The 19,548-nt window shown below is 40.1% G+C and overlaps 1 protein-coding gene across 2 annotated transcripts in view; it reads left to right on the top strand.

The window, feature by feature from the left end:
* The window catches only part of ncanb (neurocan b), a 172,654-nt gene that overhangs the window by 52,459 nt on the left and 100,647 nt on the right, over positions 1-19,548 (top strand). For both annotated transcript variants that reach the window (XM_005733989.1, XM_005733990.1), the window contains exons 5-9: positions 455-629; positions 3,769-3,896; positions 8,438-8,731; positions 9,672-10,541; positions 16,543-17,742. In XM_005733989.1, the coding sequence (XP_005734046.1) occupies positions 455-629; positions 3,769-3,896; positions 8,438-8,731; positions 9,672-10,541; positions 16,543-17,742 (2,667 nt within the window). The remainder of the gene's footprint in view (positions 1-454; positions 630-3,768; positions 3,897-8,437; positions 8,732-9,671; positions 10,542-16,542; positions 17,743-19,548) is intronic.

Below are 19,548 nucleotides of genomic sequence, written 5' to 3'. Positions count from 1 at the left end.
TTTAATACACGCATGGTTTTCCTTTTCTTTTGTCTGTCTTCTTTGTCATTCCATCACGGGTTCAGAGGCAGGCGGCGTGCAGCAGGGTGACACTGTGTTTGTACTGTTAAATCAGTCAAATAAACATCACCACTGTTTGTCAATCTCTGTATCCAAGGGCAACATCTCTTTTCTCAAATAAGCCAACCGACTATCCGATGCAAATGAGACTCACGTACAGAGGTTCCTGAATCTGAATCCTGTAGTTTCATATCACACAGATGGAACAATGTCAACACCTGATGAGGATGTCAAGGGGGCTTTGTGCACATATGCCTGTGAGCATGTACATGCTCATGTTTCGATGGTGCAAGGTTATAGTTCATAAATACTTTGGTGAATTGAAGGTTGCATGTTATGTATTCGTGTTTTTTGAGCTTCCTCTTTATTTCTTATCACAATTTCTTTGCTCCAGGTGTGGTATTCCACTACCGGGCCCCTCATGACCGCTATGCCCTGACCTTTGCTGATGCCAAGAGGGTGTGCATGGAGAACTCAGCGGCCATCGCAACACCTGGTCAGCTGCAGGCTACCTTTGCTGATGGCTATGACAACTGTGACGCTGGCTGGCTTTCTGACCAGACTGTACGGTGAGGCTTTTCAAGCTGGGTACAAGAGCTATTTGGGTTTTGTTGGAATAAAATTCAAGAATACATTATTCAATATGACTAGTTAATATACTGGCTGAATTACTACATTCTAGAAACTGTATATAAACAATGTAAATAGCTTCCAGGTCTTAAAAAAATTAATCCAGTTTTGAAGTGCATTAATTCTGCATTCTTTCTCCTCTGTCATTACTTTCTTATGATGTGATGGTCCAAATCACTGGTTTCAAGTTATTTATTCACAATGTCCGTTTTTTAAAATTCTGGCACAACGTAGAATGGCCTGGCTAACCGCCCACCTCACCGCTGCTAAATTTAGATGTTTTTTGCTTCTATCATTAATTACCCTTTTGTTTACCCCAAATCACTCAAATCAACTCCCCACTCATGGAGTCTGCTTTAAATAACACAAGATGTTCATAGCCAGTTCACAAACCCAAGTGACTACTCAGTCTTTTTGTGGAATCTGTGCAACAAACCCCCATTAAATAAAGGGTATCATCAGCAAATCCAGGAGAAAAATGTGGAAAAAAAGACATATTTTCCCTCTGGCTAGAAATGGCAACAAATAAGCTGTGTGACTCTGAAGTCTTGTTCTGTATGTCTGTAAATTTTCTCCCCAACAAACACAACAATGTCGACAAAACGTCGTCACCTGCAGGTGTCTTTGGTTTCATTCTACAATACTGGACTTATTTTTCTACAAGGTTTGAACTTTGAGTGTTAAACAAGAGAGAAAAGTGTGAAATGTTCATCCCTGTCTGAGAAAAGTGTATAAAGTGTGTAGTGAGGGCTTTTACAGCCTTAAAACATCTATAATAATTGGCTAATTTGCAGATTTCACCTATCGCGGGTTATTTTTAGAACGTAACTCCCGTGAAAAACAAGGGACCACTGTAATGGGAAATGGCATGGGTTCATGCATAGTTTCATAACATGTGTAAGAATTGGTACCCTCAATTTATTTGAATTGTTTTCTGCTAATCCAATTGAGAAAACCTGGGGTAAATTTTAAAAGGTCATTAATGATAGCTGAAATGAAAAAACAGTGGTGAGCAGTTAGGCAGGACGCTATGGGATAATGATCTAATAGTGCCAAAAAGCACAATCACTTTCTGTAAGCTCTGTCTTTTCACTTTCATAAGGCTTTGTCTGAAGTTCATCTATGTCACTTGATTGGTGCTTTTCATTGGCTGTGACTTAAGAACGCACATGAGTCATTTAAAAAATCCCAACAACATTTGACTGAAGGTATTTCTGGGGATGACTGGAAGAGGTCTTCAAAACATCCATTACTTTGGTGATTTTGTATGGTGGAAATTGACCTTGTAACATGCTTTGAACGCTTTGCTTGATCCTTTTTGAATCCTTATTTATGTGGTTTAAAGATATATGCACAAAATTACTTACAGCAATCCCAGCCCCATTGGTTGGGATTGCTATGCTCGAGGTGTAGTCATGAGGTTCGGTGAAAAATATCAGTCAGTGTGCCAAATTTCAAGTTTTAGAGAATCTGTGAGGAAATTGTCTTCAGTTACAGGCAACACATTATTTATCCTATAGACACTGACTGACTCATAGATTGCAGCTGAACTTGACTTTTAAATAAGTTATCTATCTAGTTCTCATACTAACACGGTTTGCTGAAGAGAGTTATGGTATAAAACCTCTTTCAAGCCGTAGATAAGACTAATATTTCTGATTGCTTTCTTCACTATCAAACATTATAACAAAAGACAATCTCTAAATAATACGTCTACAAAAACACAAGTTAATGAACTATCTATAAGTATAAAGTATCAAAGTTTGAAAGTCATTGTGATATTTTGGGGGTTTTCATAGACTTGATACTGTGCAACATAATTGGACCTAATAGCTTGTTTGTACACTGGAAAGGCAGTTTAACTACATCAGCCCCCTCTGAGCTGTCTGTCAGCCATGTACTTCAGCTTGCCACTTTCTGTTAAATCCCTTTTTACATTACCAGTCAGAGCCTGCCGCTCCACATTGTTTTCCATATCAGCATTTTAATTTCAAATTGCCGTTGCTCCACTTGGCAAGCACACTGACTGTTGTCTGCCTGACAGTTTTTCACAGACTTCCTGCGGCACGACTTCCTTGCCTTTTTCTTTCTCGCCTTCCATCCCGCACTCCTGTTGTTTTCACTCGGGAGCTACCTAATTGGTCCAGATCCAGGAGGCTCTGACTGCACATCAGCCAGGAGGAAAGTGTCCAATTAATACTTGGTGAAAAAATATAGACATCAACCGCCATTTCATCAGACACCAAGCAAAAAGAAAGTAGCTGCGGCCTGAGACACTAAAAGATTTTGTTCTCTTCTTATATCACAAGCATGTCTGTCTTCTTCATGTATATTTGATTGCGCATCTTTTCCAAGTGCTTCATAAAGTCCCTGTATGCCCAGCATAATCTTTTAATCAGCCTCTTTGTTTGCGCTGTGGTGCTGCAGGAAACAATGTTCTTGTGGAATAATTGCTCAGTTGGAGCCTAAATATAGATTGTTGATGTTGTTTTTTTCTTTTTAGCCCCACAGGCATGCCAAGCCACCACACAAATTCCTGATTCTTTTAACCTCTTCTTGACTTTCTATCTCTCTTTCTTTCTCTTTCTAAAAGCTCGAGCATTGACAGTCTTATACTGCTAGAGCACTAAATGCATTTTCAAATGATTTAAAATGAAACGATTTGGTTGTGAAACTCACACCGAGGGCAGAACAATTAAAACAAACAAGATAGTGTATCCATTGAAGTGCTTGCCAATTATTTTCCCGCGGTTGTTGTCGCATATTGTGAATGTTACTATATTTCTTGCTTCCAACCAGATTCAAGAGAGGACATCTCTGTGTTTATTTTTCATTAGTATTTGGGAAATATATTTTGGTCAACTCTGAGAGGAAGATATGTTTAAACTTATTGTATTTCAGGGCAGGCAATGATAAAAGTGTACCTTTTATCTTATTTTGTATGCGTGTGAACACAGACTCATCCCAGGGGAGCCAAGTCTCTGGCTGCTTTTTTCATGGCCAGGCTATATTAATCTCACTCTCTTTTCTTCTCTCACTCTCTCTGTCATTGTCCCTATCTCTTGGGTTCCTCTGCAGGTATCCCATCCAGTCACCACGGCCAGGTTGCTATGGGGATTGTGAGGACTCACCTGGAGTTCGTAACTACGGCAATAGGTCCCCTGATGAGCTGTTTGATGTCTACTGTTTTGCTAAGCGTCTTCAAGGTAGGAGTCAGGAGCTTCTACCATAAATTTGAGTTTAGTCATGCATGGGTCCACTAAGCCGAGGGTTCGCAGTGCCAGAAGGCTGTGACCAGGCCTTAATACTCTGTTAGCACAGTGTAGAGAAGAGCAGTGGGAGAGGAAAGGGAGGAGAGTTTGTTCAACTGAGGGAGATGCAGAGGCCTGAAGGCAGAAGCTAAGTGGGTCAGTAGTGTTATCATAAAAGTTTGCTCTGATTTGCAGCGCCACAAGAGGAGGTGGCACTGGGCACATCTTATGTGTCCAAAATCTTATTTACCCCATCCCCAATTGCTGCATGTTGTAAACTCAATAGCTTACACAATAAAACCGGGAAATCTATAGATTTGGTGTCATGCTTATTCCATTTTTATCTTTTTAATCTTTATTGTGAGATTTTTACAAGGATGTAATAAAGATGTCATGGACTGTGTGTCAAAGATCGGCTGTGTGGGAGTCGAAGGTGGACTGCAATAGAAAAAGCAAAACAACCTTAATCCTGTCTTGCAAAATGTAAACAACGCCTAAAAACAGGGCCATAAAATACAAATAAAAGACAACAAGGAACAAAGGAACGCAAAGCAATGAGGGACGACGTGGCAAACAACAAGGCGACTCAGACGACATATACTCACATGATAACAAGGTGGAGAGGTAACGGGTGAGAACACAGCTGAGGATAACTTAACATAATGACTCAGAAGGAATAAAAAAATAAAAATGGGAACAAAACAGAGACTAAACAAGCCATGACAACACAAGGGAGGCAGGAACACACAGGAACTCAGTGACTTAAATACCCAACTTGAAGTAAAAGTAAAAACAGAAAATATAAATATAAAGAAACCGACCAGGAAATGCTATTACAAGAAAAATGTCAAAACAAATGATTCTCAAAGCCAAAAGAATAATATTATGCAGAAAACTCAGAACCCTGACAGCACACTTATAACTGCAAAAAGGTAGAGGAAAGCTCTCTTTACACATTAGAGACCTAATATAGATTTACTTTGCAAGTTAGGGGGCATATCCTGATTTCATAAAGTGTTGCTCCACCTTTAAGTTGTTCTCCAAGTTGGCTGACTTTTTGCCTATAGCCTAAATCTGTTAGCGTCACATCATATAAAATATCTAACAATTGAATGCATGTTTGAAGCATTTTTACAGAGTATTCTGTTCAATGCCAGTTAGCTGGAAGCATTGCAAGACGGATGGAGACAGAGTTGGTTTTCATACATCAAAATCAATGGTTGTTGGCTAGAAATTGGAGGCCTGCTTTGGTTTTCTCTCACAAATGTCCATAAATCTTGAATGATAGATCTGACAACTATGTCAGTGTTTACTGCATCACCTCAAAGCCTGACGATTATAGCAAGAGTAGCTGGTAGGCTGCACCTTATAAAGCTGCTACTGTGCAAAATGAAAGTCCTCCAAATCTACAAGAACTTCAAACCATTTTTAAGGATTAGAGAAGAAAGATGGCCACATGATCAAGCTATTTAAACGTTATTTAAAGAAAACATTTGTACTTACATCTTGAAATCAAATATTGCAGTGATGAAACATTTTCTGTCATTGTCTGACTTTTTCTTTTTGACTGAATGACAGAAAAATCAGACGGCCGTCCATCATTTTTGACAGATTAGAAGAATGGCCTGTATTTGTATAGCAAATAATTCATATGCAATAGTGACAAGAACAGTGCTCACAGCATTGGTGACTTCTCTTTTTCTAAACATAACATCAAACATTATACAGAAATATCCTCATCCTCCCTCAATTTCTTTGGGTGCATCTGTGACCACTGCAGGTCATAGATGGATTCTGTTGCACCCTGATACAGAAGAAACGCATGTGGTCTCATGTAAACACAGTATTGCTGACCTCTGATCGCCTCCCTGGGGGCAGCGTTTCTAGACTCGTCCATCCCACCCATCCATTCTCTTCAGCTATAATAGAGCAAGAGGCGGGGTGCGCCCTGGACAGGCTGCCAATCTTCAATATATGAGGTTATGATGAGGCTTATTATATGATTACTGACAGTGGCCCCATCAGTTATCTTACTTTATCAAGCGAGCATCCTGTTTTCCTCACATTTGGTTGTTTAATAACAATGGTTGGAGTATTTTAGTGTCACTTTGAGTAAAAACTTATGTGCTTCTTGTGGTGTTGACATGAGGAGTGATCCCAAGGTCAGTGAAACTGTCTGTCCTTTCCTGATAAATGCATGTTCTCTACTCTGTATTAAACAGTGACTGAGTTGTTTCTTTATTATCTTTTTATTGAATATATTTCTTTATCAGGATAAATTAAAATTAAAATGACTGGTAATAATAGATTATGATGGACATTTTATGACCCTGTCTGTCACAATGACAGATGATGCAACCTCAGCTTGAACGACATCAAGTCAGCCAGTGACCTTTATGATGCTTTTTCCTCTTAAAGAGTCATTGATGTGCTTTGAGATTTGCCTTCTTTCTTCTCAAACGTCTCAGTTACATTTTTAGCCCTCTATTCTTTAATCTCAACATTGGATACACAGTATTTGTTGCCATCTTGATGAGGACTGAGCAGCGGCTAAACACCAGGGGGAATTATGGATATAAATCAATTAAACTAGTTGATAAGTTTTATTGTTTTTAGGTCAAATTAACAAACATATCTAACATTTTGCTCCTCCCGTTTGATTTAATTGGTGACTGAAGCCTCTCCACTCCTTACTTATCTTAGATAGATGACAGCTGTGCAAGTGTGCTCAGGCATCACAAGTTCACTACCGCTCATACTACATGACAAGCTCTATGAGTGCAATTTACCGTACGTCCAGTGTATCCTTTGTGTAACGCAGTATATTTAAGCTGTCAGAGCTCTGATTGCTCTCTTGTTGCCACACTGCTATGAAAGCCCTTCTTTCAAGTGTTAGTGCTGTTTTTAGAGAATATTAGATCACCTCCAAAAATCCAACTGTAGATTGTAAGTATGTGTTCCTCAAGGGGGAAAGTGATTATCATCTCTCTCTCCTCCCTACTGTGCTGAGCGTGATGTTTCCTCTAGGGGAATGATGGGCTCAGTGCTGAAATGGCAAATATTAACACTGCATATATTCGTCATTCACACCATAATCACGTCTATGCCTGACTGAAATTAAGTGTTTGTCATACTTTAACCTCGTGCAAATTCCAAAGCCCAATTATAATAACTGGCATCCGTTTTTCTAATAATTTTAACACCGCATTCTGACCTGCAACAGGGGTTACTTTATCTAGGTCTGTCAGTATGAGGTGTGCAACTGTCATTAAGCATCATAGTAGTAAGAAAGCCATTCCACTATTTAAAGACAATATTAACACCTAGTATGGGACTGATGTGCTGAGAAGAGAAAATTGTACGACAACCTCTAGACTTTATATCCTGCAGTTAAGAATGTTGTTCAGTGGAATTAACAACCTGATTGAAGTAATCAGCAAATAATTGTCTGCAGTCAAAGCAAAATTCCTGGGTGATACATAGCTGGTGTTTCATTCATTAATAAGAAAACAACAAAAACTAAAAGATGAATTAATAAACTCAGCAACAGACCTTTCTCTACATGTACAAAAGCTCAGCTGGGCTTGATTTGCACAAAAAAATGACAGTATATAGATCTTTCGCTGATTTGTCAATCTTTTCTAATTTAATCTGCAATCTATAAAAATTAGCACATTTGCAGCACCTTTTAAATGCCTATTTAAGCATCTTCTATAATAGTTCTGACAAATAACACCTCATATATCCCCTTTCTGGCTCTTTCCCATTTTATTTTGCTTGGATCTTGACCTTTTTAACTGTTCAGAAAAACTGAAGTGACATTCTTCTTTCTTGACATAAATCTCCTAGATCCTCGTATCAAATGTGTTCTTCTGTTTTCTGCTCCTCATTCTTACTGTCCAACCCTCCAGCTTATATATTTTTCATCACCACACCCTGAGCTGCCAGCGATCATATAAATGCATTTGTGCTATGTTCTTCTTGAGCACTCTCTGTCTTGCCTGTTTTTGAATTTCTTCTTTATCAGCATCAACAGCACCATTCTTCAGCCTCTTTTTTCTTCTTTTCTTTTATTCGCTGTCTGTGTACTTAGATCTTCTTTTTTTTAAATGTCTTTGATTTCAAACAATTTCCTTTAGTCAATACTTTGAATTACTGATTTCCTTTTATTATTGCAGGCAACAATAAATGCCTTCTGCTTCCTCACTTCTAGTCTACACCTCTTACTTTTTTTTACAGTTCACAAAGGAGAAAGAGAAAATGTCTAGAACTGATTGCCGTTATAGCACCTTAAAAGAAAATACTAATACGGTTCAACCAAGAAGAGACAGACACAAACTCAAATTCACTTAACATCAGTTTGCAATACCAAATGATCCAAGAATCAACCAGCACTCAAAATCCTGCAACTGCCAACCAACAAAACTAAAATTTTCTCGAGGCTGAAGTGCTTTTGCTCTGTAATACAACTCAACGCTTCTTTTTACACCTTCCAGGTGAGGTTTTTCACTCCACAGTGCCAGAGAAGCTGAGCCTTGCCACCGCCTCCACTCACTGCCATTCCTTGGGAGCCCAGCTGGCTACTGTTGGGCAGCTCTTCCTCGCCTGGCAGGCTGGTCTTGACCAGTGTGATCCCGGCTGGCTCGCTGATGGCAGCGTTCGCTATCCCATCAACGTCCCGCGGAAGAACTGCGGCGGAGACGAGCCTGGGGTACGGACTGTCTACAACAACCCGAACCGGACTGGGTTTCCTGACACCGCAGCTCTGTTTGATGCCTACTGCTACCGAGGTACTAAGCCCTCTGCGATAATGAAGGTGATGCAGTTACATTGTGGTAATTGCCATGGTAACGAGCGTTGTATCTGGGGAATTGTTTCCCCTTCTGATTTTTAATTAACATGAGATGTTGGTGTCACACATGAAGGAGTTGTGAAGAGACTGCGACATTTGTTTCCCCTCAATGGATATCAGGGCTTGTATGTTGTGGGTTGCTGCGCTTGCAAGACAGAATGGAAATGTGGATCAAATAAGAGTGAGAGCATGACTAAAGCAAGTCTAGTTGGGGTCTGCAGTGACTGTGTCTGGCCTTGTCCTCTTATCTGCTGACACACGAATAAGTTGGGCTCATCTTCAAACCGAATGAACTATTTTGTTCACTGTTTGTAGCCAACTTCTTCCACCAACACACACAGAATAAGAACTGATATTATGAGAAGACTACAAATTAATATTTAGGTAGGAAAAAAGAAAGAATGACAATTTCATCTTTCACATTGTCAGCCCATGAAAATGTAACTGAAGTGAAACATCTGCATAACCCAGTAATTTTAAAGTAAACAAGAACAGCGTGAGAGCGGAGCAGCAGTGAATCTGTCAAAACAAACAGCTGACAGATGAACCTCTTCATAGCACCAACAATGCTGAACGCAGATTTACAAGAATAATGTCTTTCAGATAGCTAAAAGTAGATAAAAATGGTAATGGATTTTGTTTATTAACATAGATATGGTTCGTGTGAATAATATTGTGGATACAGTCACATTTATATATTTGCTGATTTCAAATGGTTGTAATTTTTTGTAGAAAAACAGATCTACTTGTGATATCTATAACACATGTGTGTCCTACTCTGGATTTAATCTTCTTAAAAATAAGGAATGTGAGGTTTTGGGCTGTGTTGTAACGTAGAAGACAAAACAAGTCAATTGATGTTTGATTGTGTGTTTCAGCCCACCAGCCAGCAGGGGTGCAGGCTGCGGAGCCACAGCCTTTGTATCAGACACCTCACCTGGCAGCAGAGGCCATGTCCTTATTAACCGAAGCCCAGGATAGTGCCTCTATTCCTAAGACTTCCACCTGGACTGGCCTTGTTGACTTAGATGAAGTACGAGTCCCGTCCATTGCTGGAATCAACAACTCATCTGAGATCTCCGAAGAGCATGTGATCACCCACTTAAGGCCTGAGGAGGGTTGGGATGAAACTCAGGATGGACCTGGAACGCCAGAACCCAGCCAGAATGAGTCACACAGCTTAAATAACAGCAAGACTCTGGGCGTTTCTGACCTTGAAACCTTCGAGAAGCATGGAGGCTCTGCCCATGAGGAAGAAGATGGAAGCTACTTTGGATCTGAGACCCCAACATTATCCTCAATTTCTACTTCCACGCCCCAAGTTCAAACCAGTAATAGTATTCTGACTGACTTTGTTAACACTCTTATGAGGCCTTTTAGATACTGGACTCAGAGTGAGGAAGGCGATGATACAGAGAAAACACCCATGGTGCCAGACGAAAAGACAACAAATAACCAAACACAGGGGGAAGCGCCCAGCAGGAACCCAAGTTTTCCAAAACCCAGTGGGAAAAAGGGCAGCATAGATAATGCCATTATGGAGCACAGAAGTGGCACTTTTTCTTTCAGGAGTCCGGTGACTGAGCTGCAGAACTCAGAAGAAGGTCTTTCCAGTGAGGAGAAAGAGGTGATGCCATTGATTCAGTTAGTACCTGCAGTCCAAAGCACAGAGGCAAGTGGTACGAGCAGCCCTCCAGGAGAGAGAACAACGAGCCCCATCGCTGACCACACTCAATCTGCTGTTAAAGGTATGCGTTCAGCTTTTAATTTGTATGTATATTTCTATCTACAATTCAACTTTACCCTTTAAAACAAATAACTACACGTGAAATTGAAACAGAAATGAGCCTAAATTGAAGCTGTTTTGTTTCAAATGGAGGCGGGGTGCATTTGAATATCTCTGGTAAATATAGAATCTGTTTGTGTCATGCCTTTTAAATAGTCTCTGCCTCTCCATTCCACTCTATCTTCTTTCCCCTCGAGTATGCCATAATATATTCCTCCGCAGGGCAATTTGAAGTATCGCTGTAAATTTAATTAAACAGTAATTGCAAACAAACAAAGGGGGCACAGCACATACAGTAATGCAGGGTGTTGGAGTGTTCTGCCTTCATTCTCATATTTATTCAAAAAGCGCTTTGTTTACATTGCAGGCTGTAAGAGTAACAGCTATGCTTACTTTTTTAAACCTATTTGAATGTGATGAAATTGTTTTTTTTTTTGTCTTTTGTCTTTTTGTTTAAAAGAGGACAACTTACAGCCTGTTTTTTTTAGGAAATGGAGCTATATTAGACTATATTAGTGGGAATACCTGTGGCTAATATTATAATATAGAATAATATAGAAACATTTCAAAATCCATCTTTCATAGTGATTAACAAGGATACAAAAAAAAATCCAAACATACAAGTCCTAAAATCCTGAGATTTAAAGGAAGACATGAGAATCTGGAGTGCAAAGTCTGTTATATAATACTGTGCTAAAGTCTTGAGCCCCTCATTTCTTTTTGCTTTGATCCCAAGGAGCCAGATTTTCTTGTGATTGTTTTAAAGTGGCGTTGGGCTATAGTTCTCTCAGCTGTCTGAAGGTCTTTCAAAGTTTGTCTTTGATCATTGGCCGCTCTTTCACACATTTTCCATCCAGTCCCTGTATGTGGCCATGTTGAATGGAATGCCTCTTTGCTTGTTAAGCCACCTAAGACTGACCTTCGAATCCTTCAAGCATAAAAAGGGGCACCTAACTCAAGGGACGAGCCAGCGTTGTGACAGACAGCTTGGCAAAGAAAATTTTTAAACTGTTTCTTTAGCTAGCCTTATAATAGCAGCCTGTTGTAAAAGCACGTCATTTGTTGCTATTTCTTCTGTTGAATCTACAGAAATGCCAAAAATAACACAGTTTGATCGGCATAAAATAGTGTTTGTGGTACAATAAAGTAATTTTCAAAGAGTTATTAGCCAAAAACAGGCATTTTTTAGCATAGTTTGCTGTGTGTCCTTAAAGGTTTTGAGGAAACAGGACAAACAGAGGACAAAAGAAGAAATGGCAGGTCTAAAAAAAACTATCTGCAGCAGAAGAGCAGTATCCAGCAAAGACCTGACAGAGGACTTGAGAGAAGCAGCTGGCCCTTCAGTTGATTCATCATCCATTCACTGAAGCCTTGTCAGAAATGGTCTCTGTGGAAGTGTAGCTGTCAAGGAGCCATTCTTGGATAGACAACAGCAAGAAAAGCCTGACAACTGCCAAATTACACAAGAGCTGGGCTGAAAATCAATGGCAACAGGTCTGATGGAGTGATGGCTCTAAATGTGAAATTTCTGGTTGAAACCGTGATCAACAAGTTCAGAAGAGAGGCACAACAGTTAGTGTCTACAGCCATCTGTAAGACATGGTGGAGGCTCTGTCATGGTTTGGGGCCACATTTTAGCGAGTGGTGTTGAAAATCTTGTCAAAATTGATGGAATTATGAATGCAGAGAAGTGCCATCAGATTTTGATCCACCATACAATACCATCTTTAAAGTATTTGATTGGTAAATAAGTTAATTGATTAGGTCAGTGCATACAAGCATACCTGGATGGAAAAACACAATGGAACACTATCAGTCATGGATTGGCCTCCCCAGAGCAACACTCCCGAAGCAACGCTGCCTCATCTTGACGAAGAAAAGAACAAAAAGGTAGCCAACATCCAAAGAAGAGCTTTGAGTGTCCTTCAGGAAGAATGGAGAACTATTCCTGAAGAATAGTAAAAGGAATTACAAGAAAGAATTCTAAGAGAGTTCAGGCTGTGTTAAAACATAAATATGGTGTTACCAAATACTGACTTTAAAGCTCATCAAAATTGTACACATCAACTGTTTTGCCTTATATAGTGTATTCTACTATAATACTAAATTAGAGCACATCAGAAAGAGGTAAACAAGCAAGGCTAAAAAGAAAGTGTACTACAACCTTGGGTTGATGGAAGCAGGAAGCTTTTCTTTAATGGCTGCCACAAATAACACATCCATGGCGCCAGCTAAATAGGAAAGATCCAAAGTAAGACAAACATTCACACCATCAGCCAAAAGAATGATTCAATAAAGGTGCAAGGCTTTTCTCACCTAGCGATTGCTGGCTTTATTAATATAAATACTCACTGCTGTGCTACCTGAAATCCCATAGCAACCCAATCCCAAGGTATTAATGAAAATCCATCCTTTAGTCCGCATGCATTATTCACAACCTTATCCAATTAACATGGAGGCTGGGCTGCAATGCCGTTCACTCTAACCACCATCCATGTCTCTGCCAATTAGGCCCCAGCTCTTTGAAGGTAGGCAGTAATGATCACTGCAGTGTGGGTGAGCAACACACGAGGAGCGTGAGTATAGGAGGGAAGAAGCAAACAAAGGGAAAGATGGAGGAAGGACTGTGAGGTGTAGTTTTTTTTTTTCTTTAATGTTGCTGTGATGGAAAACTGCCCAGCTGATGTCTAGTAGAACCAATGATCTAAATTAGCTGTTGTTGTGCATCAAGGGCTCAACACTTGATAGCGATTAACATTGCTGTTTTGTCTCTTTGATTGAGGGGAGGAAAACATTTGTTAAGATGGGAATTTATATAATGATCACATTTATTTCAGATGCTTAAGAATTATTTGCATCAAGAGCATTCAGTTAAATTATTTGCCAAGAATATATGAGTATTTTGAACATTTTAATAAACTGAAACAGCATGTTAACAAATTATATTCAGGTCAAGAATCACAGCTGAGGAAATATTTGCCAGCTTCATACCAGTCTCAGAAGACAGTGAGGTCTTCACACTGACACTCAGTGTGGCTGCTCCTGACATGATTCACCTGGCCATGCAATAACTTTGCCTCAGTCTTTTTTTATTAGATGCCATATCTGTAGATGGAATGAGCTGGCATTAGTACCATCTTCTGTCTCGCGCGCCTTCTCTTTCTATCATTGTCAGTTTCCTCGCTCGCAATTTAATATCATGTCTGCCTGACCTGCAGGGATTCTTTCAGCCCGTTTACTCCACTAAAGTGGAGTCAACACAGCAGAACCACTCAGTGGAAGCACACAATTACTGTCTGAATGAGGTTCATTATAAGTTTATTTTGCAGCATTTTTGCTCTGAGTTCTGGCCATTTCCACCAAGCCCTCCACCAGCAGATTTACAGCAGCTGAGCTGAACTCTAACCATGCTCTAAATAGCGCCATGAAATCACCCAAACCTATGCCTAATTGTCTCATTTTATTTATTACATGGTTCATTACATAGATGATCAAACCAGATTAATGTGCTTAATTATTCTCACTTCCATCAGTGTGTGTAGTAAAAGTATGTAATTAGCTATTTGGATTATTAATAGGACAATTACACCAGGCTACATGGCTCTTATGGAAATGAACCTCAGGCTCGTAAACCTCACTTAGGCATACGGCAACAGCGAACCTTCTGAATAATTTACATACACTTTAATATTTTATGCATAGACATATTTGTGCATGTTGTCCATCTTGAGGTAATTTGTTGTGCTGTATTGCTATACTTTTCTGGCACGTTAACCGAACTGAGGGTAGCCAAACTGGGCTGAATGATTATAAAGGTGGGATCACTAACTAGACCTCTCAGTAATGTGACTGCACCACTCTCCTAAATAAAATACCCACGAACATCATCCATGAGTTACACATGCAGACAGAATGAATTATTGATGGTGTAGACAGAGTCTGGTTTAAAGCTGTAAGCTGATAACATACAGTGGAACATTTCATCTAAATAAACAGATCGAGATGGAGCTTGTTGTGGAGCCAGTCATTTGCTTATCGTGCTGCAAGTGCATCTGCATTTTTCCACATGGCTTCTCTCACTACAGGCAACTGTATACCAGCAGGAACTTGTTTTAGGTAAAAGAATCCACAGGGAGTGGAGAAACAGGGACAGAGAAGTGTGAAATTACATTTGAATACATCCTCCCATCCTTTTGGTGTGAGTTTATTCGTGGGCATGTGTGCATATACTCCAGAAGAGGAGGTTCCCATTTTTGTCTACAAACTCCAGCAACTTTAATACCCACACTGATCAGCTCCAGTGGTGCAGAAAAATATCCAAAACATCCAGCTTACAGTAAATGGCAGTTAACTGCTTCTTTTAGTTTGCCAAAATTATCATTTGACTACAGCTTCAAGGAACACACAGAAGAAAAAATTGAACCTACATCTCAGGTACATTGCGTCCGTAGTAAACGTGTAAAAGCACAGTTAAGATTTTAAAGACATTTTAATACACTTTAAGTTGTTGCAGCAGTGCATAAAAATGTAGAAAATATAGTTTTATGGAAATAATAGAAAAAGATGGCATGGCTAAACTACAATTGTTCTCTGCAAGTGATTGTGTTACAAACCAAGACTAAGAAGAGTAAATTCTACTCGAGAATGCAGCTTTGAGGGAAATGGGCTCCATAGGCAATAAACACATCTGAGAGAACTCTAGATTGTTTACTTTGTTTGATCTTGGTTGATATAATTCATTCTGAAATAATGTGTTTAAATTATTAACAGCTTTAGTTTATTACATGATAAATATGATGAACAAAAACTGTACTTTCCAAGCTCAATTGGAAAGCGCAGTGTTGGATATTTCTGTGCTCCGGTCAAGCACGAGGAACATTTTGCTGTTCTTTTTTTTTTTGCATCCTGATAGATAAGTGTGAATGAAATCAGTTTGAAACCATAGCCACTCAGCCTGATTGGTCAAGTAACCAAGAATTATTCTTTGTTTATTTAACTTCTTATAAAACAAAACAAAACAAAAAAAAACAGGGATATTACTGATGGAGATCATGGAATTGTTGCTTGTGTAATCAGGAATCAAATGGTGAAGAAAGGCATAAAAGGAATGACTTCATGGCATTTCAGTCTGCATTGTTTCATGGTGAACTCCCTCTTCATTATTTACATGCATTTTCACACACTTGATTATTTTTACACATTTGGACCTGATTATTTGAGTGTTTCTCTCACCAAGACTTAGCTAGGACTGGCTGGCTGTGCAAGCCCTTTCTGACTTCTGTTTCCCTACTGGCAGGCTGACAGCCACTGTATCTAAAATCCTCCATTGGATAGATTCCAACTCCACTGTCTTGTGTTGCATCTAATGATGCTATTCTTTGCTTTTAAAGTTCACTGTTGGTCTCTAACCAAACGCTGTGCAGTGCAGAACAAGGACCACTGTTCTTAACTGCTCTCCAAGGGCACAAGGTTGCTCATGGCTCTGTGGTTTATTTGCCGTAAAGTAGAGCAACTTTTATTTGCAGAGTTGCATCGTTTATGTCGTGTTATTTATTCGTTCTTGATCAGTGAGTGGGTGAGTGGTTGCACAAACCAGTGAACCTACCTCATTCTTCAATATCCACCCTTTCCATTACCGCAAATTGAATCCAATTCCAGTTCGGTTGGGAAAAAAGCAGAATTCTATTATTTCATAACTGCGTACAATGTGTGTGCAGGAATAAAGGAAATATGCAAATACTATGAATGAAATCAGATACAGTTAACACACAGCATTTCCAGCTCAGAGCACTGGCCACAGCAAATCTGTGTTCTTGCTGTTATCATTCATTTTTTAACTATGTTCCCTGAACAGTCTCCATGGGGTTGATGTAGTCTGTGCTTGAGTTTTAAATTGCTAATTCTAGATAACATCCCCTGATGCTTTGCTTAATTAGTCTGTTCTGTCTCTGTATTTTCTATAGAAATCCCTGAATCGGATCCCACTGAGAGCTCACCATCCAGTGAACATGTCAACTTCTCCAGTCTTCAGGGTCTCAGGCGACACCCTACCTTTGTTCCTGCTCCCAGCTCCCAGTTTCAGTGGGCCATCAAATCAATGCGCATTCCCAAACTAGGCCTTCCTAAAAATGTGGGCTATGTGGGTAAAAAACCCACCTGGGAGCCAATGGAAGCTAAAGCAGGACCCATTGAGATGATGACCCTGCCTACCTTCCTTCGACAGGACTACACAGATAATTATTCAGGTGAAGGCAAAGAGCAGGATACAGAGAATGTCAATACTCCAACTGCCAGAAGCGCATCAGGAGAGGAGAAAGTGATAGAGGGTAGTGGAGAAGGGAGCAACGTGGCGGATGGATTTGGAGTGAAAGACAACAATTTGGACAGCAGTGGCATCAAAGTGATTACTGAGTCGAAATCTTCACTCAGCCACAGTGATTTTGCCACTGTGACTGAGCGCACAACTCTGTCCCACTGGCAGCTGGTGGAACAGCCCACCACCCCACCTCAGGTCTCCCAGGAAACAGAGTCAGCAGAGGAGGCTAGGGGCGAGATCTTCTATATTCACAGGCCTACTGACAAGCTCTCATCTACCTCCTCACACAGCGGGGAAGTTAGTTCAAACTCCGGATTCACCCCAGTTTATAGAAAAGACAGTAAAGATACAAGCACTGATGAGGTGATGATTACTGCACATGAGGCTTTGATAGAGATGCTGACAACTTCTGAAATGACGACGGCAGAGCTTCTGGGCAGAGATGCACAGACAGTGGATCCTGCTACCACAGCAGCCACTATAGAAAATAGATCTTATACAGAGGAGCCATCTATTTCCATTTCATGGGCTCAGGAAGACAAGGAGAAAGCTACAAGTTTCCCCAACATGCAGGGCCTCTCATCGACTCCCTCACCCGAAGGAGCATCCACAACCACTTCTGGAGTCATTCACTTGACTACTGCCGTATCAGACATCAAGGTTGCTGCTACAGAAATGGAATCCAGATCTGCCGTTTCTGAGTCTTTTGTTGTGGGAAGCCATTGGACGCCATTCAAGGGCTTAAAGTCAGAGGAACATAAAACCCCGCCAACAACAGAAGATACTGGTACAAAGAATCCTTTTGGCATTCTTGTACCCAGCTGGGAATTTGGGCTCATCCCATCAGGTAGGTTAGCTTCATGTTGTTCCCAGTGAATTAACTGTCATTATTGTCTTCATCATTGTGATTGTCTAATCAGCAGAGATTTATTTAATTATGTATGCAGATTAGTTGGAGACAAAAGCATCAGTACCCTCCATCTTAAAACTAACTCAGATATAAAACATATGCTCCCAACTTGGTCTGTCTGTCACTTGTTGTTTCATTCTACATCCTGTTTCTGTCTCCTGCTTTGACATATATCATGCATTCTTAATCCAGCCTCGTTTGCCCTTTGTGCCTTCACATTTACTTTCATTCCTTGTCCCACCCTCCCACACTGGTATGGAGACGACTTTAGACAGAGAAGTAGTGCAGTGAAGTGAGACCAGCTAGGTCTTAGTGAAGTAATTAGCGGGTCACAGTGAGTGCAATTAGGTGAGCTGGGAAGAGGCAGAGATCCTAGTCCCCAACAAATCAATGTAGACACAAACTACAAGATGGAACTCGTAATAGACTGTGGTCTCTTCTTCTGTCTCATTTTCTTTTGTGTTCATGTTTATTTGACTCGATCTTCCATTTTTGGCTCAACTATGTTTTCTTATACACTCACAATAATTGCAATGTCTGTGCTCTTTGTCTCACGACAATCACATCGATTTCTTTTGATACTTAACCTGTTAGCAGTCGGACGTACCGCCCACGGTACATTGGATGGTTTAGGGGACTAATTGTAAATTTGTAGGACTGCTAAGGGGTTAATGCACCTGCTACTTGTGGCAGAAAACCTCAAAGTAAATGAACACGGAAAATGCTGCATGCTGTATAAGTCTACTCAGGTCTCTGAAATTTGTCTGGTTTTAACAACCAAAATGTGTTTGCTCAATGTTTAATGAATCTATGTGGAAGGATTGCAATATGTATTGCTCCTTAACTAATGCCTTATATTCATCCTCAGATCTGTGCTTCTAGGTTTTGAAAATGCATTTTTAACATCATGATTTGGATTATGAGTCATCCTGCTCAGTAAAGTGCATTTCTAAAAGTTTTATGTCATCACATGGAGTTGGTGCTGTTGGGAATCACATTGCACGTGGCCCACATACTGTACAGTTTTTTATATAGATAGATAGATAGATAGATAGATAGATAGATAGATAGATAGATAGATAGATAGATTTACACTAACAGTCAAAAGTTTGGACGCACCTTCTTATTTAATGGTTATTCTTTATTTTCATGACTATTTACACTGTAGAGTCTCACTGAAGGCATCAAAACTATGAATGAACACATGGAAAAAAGTGTGAAATAACTCAAGACATGTTTTATATTTTAGATTCTTCAAAGTAACCACCCTTTGCTTTGATTAGTGCTTTGCACACTCTTGGCATTCTCTCAATGAGCTTCATGAGGTTGTCATCTACAATGGTTTTCCAACAGTCTTGAAGGAGTTCTCACAGATGCTGAGCAGTTGTTGGCTCTTTTGCCTTTCCTCTCATCTCATCTCATCTCATCTCATCTCATCTCATCTCATCTCATCCCAAACCATCTCGATTGGGTTTAGGTCTGCTGATTGTGGAGGACCGGCCATCAGGCACAGCACTCCATGACTCTCCTATTTGGACAAATAGCCCTTACACAACCTGGAGTTGTGTTTGGGGTCATTGTCCTGTTGGAAAATAAACGATGGTCCAACTAAACACAAACCGGATGGGATGGGATGTCGCTGCAGGATGCTGTGGTTGCCATGTTTGAATAAATCTCCAACAGTGTCACCAGCAAAGCACCCCCACACCATCACACCTCCTCCATGCTTTTCTGCGCCACACA

This window comes from Pundamilia nyererei, unplaced genomic scaffold (assembly GCF_000239375.1).
Source record: "Pundamilia nyererei isolate P.nyererei 1_Seehausen unplaced genomic scaffold, PunNye1.0 scaffold00056, whole genome shotgun sequence".
Taxonomy (NCBI): Eukaryota; Metazoa; Chordata; class Actinopteri; order Cichliformes; family Cichlidae; genus Pundamilia; species Pundamilia nyererei.
Note: the sequence above shows the minus strand (reverse complement) of the source record. Positions and strands in the feature narration are given on the sequence as shown.